General features: G+C 33.5%; 1 protein-coding gene across 1 annotated transcript; it reads left to right on the top strand.

The window, feature by feature from the left end:
• Positions 1 to 6,734: 6,734 nt before the first annotated feature.
• Positions 6,735 to 9,178, top strand: LOC112795738 (transcription factor TCP8). The gene is made up of 2 exons (XM_025837877.3): positions 6,735 to 8,783; positions 8,878 to 9,178. Exon 1 carries the CDS (start codon positions 7,276 to 7,278, stop codon positions 8,764 to 8,766), a length of 1,491 nt encoding a protein of 496 aa, XP_025693662.1. The 5' UTR covers positions 6,735 to 7,275; the 3' UTR covers positions 8,767 to 8,783; positions 8,878 to 9,178.
• Positions 9,179 to 9,539: the final 361 nt, after the last annotated feature.

Raw genomic sequence — 9,539 nt, forward strand, 5'->3', positions numbered from 1 at the left:
TCAAACCTACTTATAGAAAAGTTTGGCTGGCAAAGCAAAAGGCAATAGCACAAATGTATAGAGATTGGCATAGACTTCCATAAATTGTTCAAGGTCAGTGAGGCATCCACTAACATCCTCTCTATCAACAGGCAACCTTAGCTGATACGTCACATCCTGCAGCGTGATGGTGCACTCTCCAAAAGACATGTGGAAGGTGTGCGTCTCAGGATGCCACCTCTCAATGAATGCGCTCACCATAGTCTCATCAAACCAGAACCAATGAGTGTATAACCTAGTCAAGTGATACAAACTAGCCCTTTCTAAATAAAATATGATCTGTTCTTGTAGAGACATATTTTGTTGCCTCCAAACGCTGTAAATACACCTATTTAACTGCACCATATAAAAAAATAGTGACATCCTAATTAAATTCTAAAACATATAAATCTAAACCATAAATTATTTCTAAAAATGTCATAATCAGGTGCAAAAACTACATAAACTATATAGATATTATCTATCTAATCTTTTAAATATACAAACTGTTACGGCACAGCCCAGCTGGCCTGCTGACCTGGTCTTGCGCACGCGACGACCCGACCCGAGAGGCCGCCCCGCATTCGGGTAGTGACCCGTACACCTGCACCCCTGCTGCCAACCACACGACAGCTGGGAGAGGAAGCTTCCTAGAAGGAGACCTCTCCTGTGGGGCCTGCTCTACTGACAGGGTATATGTGGGGAGGGTCCTACCTCTCCCCCAAGATACGTCACAAAAAACACCTTACTCCCTTTTTCGCCTGCACACCTCACTGACTTGGGCGTCGAAGTATCTTTGCAGGTGACACCCCCATCCAATGCGAAGTACTTGGGAAGCCGGTCTCCCCTCCCCTCGTACCTACATCTAGGAATCAGGCACGAACCCACCAAACACAAGGAACTATCCCGAACTATCCGGTACCTGATCTACCGAACACAAACATTACATAGATTCTATGTGAGAATAAAAAACATAAAAATTCTAAAACATTAAAGCCTAAACTATAAATTATTTATAAAAAAAATCTAATCAAATTTCAAATACACGAATGCGTGTTATCTATTCAATCTTTTAAATATACAAAAACTGCAAAAGTGTTACATAAGAAAATATTTAATGCTACTTATATATTTAAAAGCTACAACTAATCTCTTGATACAATGACAACTCTTATAGTTAAAAAAAGAAGAAACTAACCTCTTCATTGATGCTTTTGGCAATGTGAACAACGCCGTTCAGCCCGTACAAGTGATTTTCTTCTACCATGGTCCTACTTGAATATGGGATCTCCAAATTTCCCAAATTATCTCTGAGCCTCCTCCCTTTCTCAATTCAAAATTTTCTCTCTCAAATCAAATACTTTCTCTCTCTATAAAATGAAGAATTTGCTGCTGGCTATTGCAGTTTTATAGCCATACAACACGTAAACTGCGGCATCCTCTCGCGGATAGCACTAGCCCCCTAAATCCTTCATAAACCGCAAAATCCTCTAGCGATTTATGCACTTCCATTTTCTTCATAATCCATAAGACACTCCAGCAGATTATGCACGTGCATTCTTAAACGGAATCCGCGATACCCTGTAGCAGATTACATGTAAATATTAAACCGTGATTGTCTGTAGTGGTTTACATAGAGTTAATTCAAGACAATGGTGTAATATATCTCAAAAGGTTACAATTGCGTAAATTTGAAACTCAATTGATTTATTTATGTCACTATAAAAAATTTAAGTTTTCAATACATTTGTTTTGTATTCATTAAATAAAAATATTTAAAACTTCTCACTGGTGGTAAGTTTATAATGTGTTACTCAACCCTATTTTTAATGCAGTCTTGCTATATACATTCAAGTCTTTTTGACAACCAAGTCCAATTAAGTTAGTCCAAATCCAACAAAAATCAATTTCATTAGTGAGAGCGTGATTGCAAGCTCCAACTCTCCACCACTAATGTGAACGTGAGGCGTGAACGTTCATATCCTTCTTCTTCTTCTTCACATTCTTTCTTCTTCTTCGCGTTCTTCCTTCTTCTTCACATTTTTCCTTCTTCTTCTTCACTTTCCTTCTTCTTCGCGTGTTTTCTCCCCATTATCGTTCTTTTATTGCTATGATTTTTTCTCCTTTCTTTTCTAGTAATTTTGCAACATTATTTTTTTTATTCCTCTTAAGAGAGTGAAACAAGAAAAATTACGAGAAAATAAAATAAAAAGAAGAAGATGAAGAAGAAAAATATGGAAAAGAAGAAGCAATAGAAGATGAGGAGGAAGAAGATGAAGAATTTTGAATTATGCAAAATTTATCATAACAAACAACACCGAGATTTCTTAACAATAACATATAAATTTCTTGACTTTTACACCAAAATTTCACTACAAAAGTATAAAAATGTCTTCTTTAATGCTATATTTTTCTTCTTTCTTTCTTTCTTTCTTTCTTTTGTTGCTCTTATTTTTTCTTTTAGAAGCATTGCTTCTCATATTAGATTTGAATAAACATGTTTGTAATGTATTGCAATCTTATTTAGTTAAATGAATATATGTTCCTCCTCTTCCTAGTAATTTTGTAGCATTATGTATTTCTTCTTTTTCTTTATTTGATTTTTTCCTTATTTTTATTCTTGTTAAGAGAGTAAAACAAGAAGAATCATGAGAAGATAAAATAAGAAGGAAAAGATGAATAAGAAAAGAAGAAGATGATAATGATAATGAAGAAGAAGGAGGAGTAGTAGTTTAATTTTGAGTTATCATAAGTAATTTTGGTGCATTCTAGATTTAAATAAGGTGCATTTTTAGTCTGTGATTATTTTGAATTGAGTTCGGTTGTGTGGCCTCATCATTAAATAATTTCGGTGCATTCTGGATTTAAATAAGGTGCACTTGGTCTGTACTTGTTTTGAACTGAGTTTGTTCGTATATTGTCAGTAATTTCGATGTATTCTGGATTTAAATAAAGTACATGCACTTTTAGTCTGAACTTGTTTTAAACTGAGTTTGTTTGTGTGTCGCTATTATTAAAAAATTTCGATACAATCTAAATTCTTTATAACAATTTAATTAGCTATTTTACTTGGTTGTAGAATTTTTCTGTTTTGAACGTGTATTCAATTCTAATAACAAATTTTAGTGGTTAATATTAGTTATAAAATCATATTAGAGATTATTAGAATTTATTATTTTTTGTCATTCCTTAAATTATTAATTTAATTTTTTTAGTTTAATATTTTAATAATATATTTTATTTTACATTTTAAATATTAATAATTAAGTAATAATAAAAAATAATAAATTTTAATAATCTTATGATACTTTTCATAGTAATATCTAACACAATTGATAATTTAGTTATGGGAGCTACTCAAATGAAGATGTAAAAAACATCTTTTTATAAAGATCCTTTGTATAAAAATGTGATTTATTGATTTGGCCACACTTCAAATAGAAAGAACACTTTTTTAACATATCAAAATCTAACCCTATAATCCATCATCCAAAGGTCAAAAAAAAAAATTATCACATGAAGACAATTATAATATCTTTATTGGAGTACCCACCTTTAGTTATATCCAATGTGTATAAATTTGGTTTTGCATTTTCTTTGGTATTCTTTACAAGAATCCATGTGGAGACGGGGAGCTAGGTATCTATGTTTGGCAAAATAAGGGTTAATTAGGGTAAAGATGAGACTCCAAAGAAAGCAAGTGGGAACAGAAATAAATAAAGATTGGCACTGAAATACTATTGGATAAGCCATACACACATTAAACCTACTAGCATAGGCATAGAGATAGAGTAGTAGGAGTAGTATATTTTAGCTGCGGGTCACACTTTTCTTAAATAACACACACATACCACACTGCTTCTATTTTAATGACCCTTTTCAAATACCATTCTAAGTGGGACTCATTTTTCTTTTATTTTTATCTTTTTTTTTTCTGACAATCCTATGACACCATCATTTTGGAATGTGATGTAATATATAAATAATTAATACAATCAAAACTTTTTATTACTAGGAGAAACAATAATACACGCAATTATGGTGTGAGGAACAAAAATCGGACCGTCTAATTTTTTATTATATAAATTAGACCTTTCAATTTATGTATTCCAATTTTTTTTAATTTTTTAAACACAAATTAGAGGGTCAAATTATCTTTGTCGAAATTAAAATTTTTTCTTCTATACTAATTTGATAGTCCAATTAGTAGGCTTAATTTTTTTTACAAAATAAGATAATCCAATTTCTTCATTTCTTATTTCAAAAAAAACTGTCTCACATCTATCTCTAGCACCCATATTTACTACAATGCACAACACACATATATTTCTCATATCCAAAAAAATGAGCCACAATAATATATCATTTTTTAATTAGTTGGAACTTATTTTCTATTGTAGCAACTAGAAACAGATTAAGAGACAGGATTTTTTGTTTTTTTTTTTTTCAAAATAAAAAAGGAAAATGAAAATGGGAAAGTCTCTTTCAAGAATCCTTCCCTTATTTATTATGAGGAAGAACCAAACAAAGAGGGGATAAGACATGCATAGTAATTTTTACTGTGCCTGTCCTTATTACTTGGCAGGCACTACAGTAAAATTCATACTGAGCAGTATAATCTACCAAATAATAATAATAAGAGAAATATGAAAAGTCTTTTATTTTTTCTTTTAAATAAAATTTTTACATTTTTAAAAAGTTATATTATTAAATTTATAAAGTTTGACAGAAAGATGAAACATGTCCATCAATATAAAACGTGAGCTATGAATATATCGCTATAGTTATTTAGAAGCTTAACTAATACATTTTCTAGCTTCAAAAACTTATAAATTCATTATAAAGAAATTCCAAAACCTTATCTATTTTATTAGTCTAATAGTAAGTCATGAGGAGATTTATTATTATGAAATATAGAATGTAAATTCTATTTAAACAAAAGTTATAATAAGTAACTAAATTGCTTAAATAAATATTGAAAATTTAAGCCAATAAAATATAATTTAAATAACAATTTTTTTTATCTTTGTTACAGGTTGAATTACTTTTATGACCCTTCATCAGCATAGTGGAACAGTGATTATTGGTTCATTAGTTTATGTGTTTTTATAATCGTGATCTACATGATAATGGCGATTGATTTGAGGAATTTAATATTGTTAACAGGTTAGAGATAAAGATGAAGGTTGGGTTTGTGCGGTTAGTACTTAATTAGTATGTTTAATTATATCTGATGAATGATGATTATCTGTTCAAACTGAAATAATATAATAAAGCAAGTGGGTCCAGATTGGATCTCTTTGCTGGTTTCAATTTTCTTTTTGTTTCCTGAGTTGGCTGATCAGACTTTTTATTTTTATTTTATAAAAATAATATAAAAATTAAGAGGATGCTTTCATCCACGTAATGTTTTTTGTAAAGAGACTTATGTATTACATTATTATTGAATATATTAATAAAGTAATTATTTTTGAATTTTTTAACAAATTAGAATAAAATTGATTTTTTTTATAATAATAATGATAAACTCAAATTTTTTTTGTTAAGAATTTAATTGTATTTTTAAATTTTTAGGGATTTAAATATCTACAAAATAAAAAGTCAGAAATATATATCTTTTTATCAAAAAATTTAAAGATATTCAATTTAAATTGTGTAATTCGATCGAATCAAATTGGATATAATAATTATAATGTAGACAATTGGATTTATTATTGTTGCTATAATAAATCGATTTTGTTTTGGTTTATTAAAAAATAAATTATTAACTGATTTAATAAAGATGTCCAATAATAACATGACACATATAAATATTTAAAAAAAATATTTTTAATATTCTGTTAAGTAATAAATAAAGTTTAACTAACAACAAGTCAATAAATATTTTTAATTATATTTTATATTAATTAATTATTATTAAATAATAATTATTTAAAATTAATTGATTAAGAATTAATTATCTATAATTTTTTATATAAATATATTTAATATAGATGAATATAATAATAAGTAATGGGTACAAATACAAAGAAAGAAAAAATAATAGATACATATCTACTCTTCCAGGTATGGTCAACATTAATATATAGTGATGATGACAGACAAAATTGTACACTAATGCAACCAAGAAATGCAGAGCGTGCAGATCTTCAATTCTCCACCATATACCTCGTGCAAAGACTGAAAAATGAAATTCAACCTTTCCTAACATTAATAAAAAAAAAAATCAATTAAGGAAGAAATAAATATTTGTTTACATACACATACACCTTAGTTTTAGTCAGCAAAAAGGCCTTGTTCACATTTTTGTTTTCTTCTCTTTTTAGCAGAGTTGAATTATAAATATATAAATATATAAAGGAATGCTTAACATCAATATATATATTTACGTTCCTCAAATCTGAACATCTAAATGAGATGGATGGATGGATTTCTTGGAATTTTTAATATATACTCTGAATCCAAAGTCCGAACATTCTGATGAGTCAATGGCGGTCTTAACATGCATGCAGCACGTGATTTTCACGTTGCTTTAAAATGAATCTGAATAAGTGTAGGAAAAAAAACATTACCACGTAATATTTGAAAATGTAATAATTTATTAGAAGTGTTAAAAATATGTATTTTTTATTAGTTTTAATTTTTTTTAAAAAAAGTTATAAAATAATATTAAAATATTTATAATATAAAATGTGATACTCTGTCTATTCTTATCTATAGATTTTTAAGGACGGATTTGATAATTTATTAAATTCGAATCGATGCCAAGTTGACTAAAATCGTGTTATATTTGATCTTCTCTGAAATTTTCTTCGATTTATTTTTATTTTTCAACGATATGAATTATGATACATAAAGCAGCTGGTGATGATAATAAGAGGATTTGAATTAGTTAGTGGGAGTGGTTGGTGCAAAAATTGACGGTCTCCTTTTGTTTAGACAGCAATTTGCGAGGGAAGAGGGGTTTGTACATACATGCATAGCAAACTTTAGTAGGTGATGCAGTCGTTGAATAAAATATATGGAAGGGCAGTTTTGTCATTTGACTTGTGGTGGTGCATTAGATGCCTTTTGTGTTGTGGTGTGTGAAGACTGAAGAAGAATTAAACTTTTACGAGACCCCACGAGTGGCCTTGTTTTCCCTTCCTCCTTAGTCCTAAGCTTGAAGATGGGTTGAGGTTGATGATGAATACGAAGATAGAATAATCAGAGAAGGGAAAAAAAAAACAAGAGAGAGAGAGAGAGAAAGAGGGGTAAATGGAAGTATCAGATTTGCAAAACAAGAAGAAGAAGCAGCAGAGCGGCAACAACAACAACAATAACAGCAGCCTTGTGGTCCCCTTTGATGGAGCCACCACCGCCACCGGAAGGCCCTTCATCATGGGGGGGTCCATGTCTTCTTCAACTTCGTCGTCTTCTTCTTCATCCAATTCAACTTCTTCTTCCACCACCATCGACGCCAACCTCGCCATCGCCACCAGATCTGACGACAACCAGCTCCAGACTGCACCCAAGAGGTCCACCAAGGACAGGCATACAAAGGTCGACGGTCGAGGCCGCAGAATCCGAATGCCCGCCACATGCGCCGCTAGGGTTTTCCAGTTGACCAGAGAATTGGGACACAAGTCAGACGGAGAGACCATCGAGTGGCTTCTCCAGCAGGCTGAGCCTGCTATCATCGCCGCCACCGGCACCGGCACCATCCCCGCTAATTTCTCCACCCTCAACGTCTCTCTAAGAAGCAGCGGCTCCACGCTCTCCGCTCCGCCGTCCAAGTCCGCACCTCACACTTTCCACGCTGCAGCGTTGGCACTCGCTCACCACCATCCTTCTTACGAGGAAGCGTTTCACCAGCACACGGCGTTGCTAGGGTTTCACCCTCACCACGCGCAGCACCAGCACCTTATGACTGCTGACCAAATCGCAGAAGCGCTTCCCGGCGGCGCCGCCGACTCCAGCGAGAACTATATGAGGAAACGCTTCAGAGAAGACCTGTTCAAAGATGAGAGCAATCATCCGACGGAGTCGCAGAACAATGAAAGTGGTGGTGCAGGTGCAGCTGCTGCCGATGGATCTTCGCCAAAGCCGTTCAAAACCAACCTACAAATGCAGCTGCAACAACAGCAACCTCAACCAGAAGGAGGAGGAGGAGGTGGTGGTGGTGGTGGTTCTTCTGGACATGGACTTCTTCGCCAATCCAATTTGGTACCTGCCACTGCCATGTGGGCGGTAGCGCCCGCACCCGCCACCGCCGGTGCACCAGGCAGCACAATCTGGATGCTTCCAGTGACTGCTGGAGGTGCAGGTGGTGTGGCCACCGGTGCTGCAGCCTCGGAGGCGCAGATGTGGCCGTTTGCTCATCAGGGTGGCGGTGGCGGCGGCGGCGGCGGCGGTGGTAACAACACGTTGCAAGGCCCACTACACTTGATGCCGAGGTTCAACCTTTCCCCCAGTGGCGGCGTTGAATTCCAGCAAGAGGGACGCGGTGGGCTTCAGCTGGGTTCGATGGTAATGCCGGCGGCGCAGCAACAGCAGCAGCCGCCGTCTCAGCATCTTGGATTAACGATGTCAGAATCAAACTTGGGAATGCTGGCTGCTTTGAATGCTTACACAAGAGCTGGTTTGAACATGAACATGAATATGAACATCAATTCTTCTTCTTCTCATCATCATCATCATCAACATCAGCCTCCTCCTCCTCCTCAGGCTGCAGACAGCGGGGAAGATGGTCCTAACAGCTCCCAATGACTCCCCGGCCACTCATAGTAATTACTAATCTCTGCATAAATTCCTTCCCATCCATTTCATTGCAATACACATACAGTTTTATACTTATTATGCCTTTATAATTTTTTGTAGATCCATGATGATGAGTTCTTTGAAAATTCTGCTGCTACTGCCTCCTCAGATGATACTGTGCTTTTTAGTTAATTCTTCTTCTCTTTATGTTGATTTTTCTGTAACTTCATTTCATACTACTTTTACTTTCCTATTGCCATTTACATTTTGATTTTGGTCCAAAGGGACGAGTGTTTATGTATAGGAGGAACAAATTTCTCTTTTCTATTGTCTTGTATTTATTTTCACTTATGTATGAAAAATAGCCTTAATTAAAACTCAAAAAAAAAAAAGGATTTAAATGAAAATTTTCAATAGCTAATACCCCTCTTGCTGCTGCTGCTTCAGTTATTTTATTTCTTTCATCTTTTAATTTATCTACAATTATTTTAGTATAATATTAAACAAATTCAAATAGTTTCGACACTTGAATGATTGATTATAATATCCAACTAGCTAGCCAAATTGGGATCATTGCCAGGTAAGGAGTGAGAGAGACCAAAATTATTTATAATTTTATATACAATATGCATTTCTTTTTTCTTCTTAATAAAATTAAACATTGTTTATATGTTACGTACATATGTTTCAATTATATATTTTTTCACCTTTGTATTCATTCGATATTTTTATGTTTCACAGCTAACGATTTAAGATGAGACATGATTTATCAGAAAAAAAAG

Source organism: Arachis hypogaea, chromosome 4 (genome assembly GCF_003086295.3).
Source record: "Arachis hypogaea cultivar Tifrunner chromosome 4, arahy.Tifrunner.gnm2.J5K5, whole genome shotgun sequence".
Classification (NCBI taxonomy): domain Eukaryota; kingdom Viridiplantae; phylum Streptophyta; class Magnoliopsida; order Fabales; family Fabaceae; genus Arachis; species Arachis hypogaea.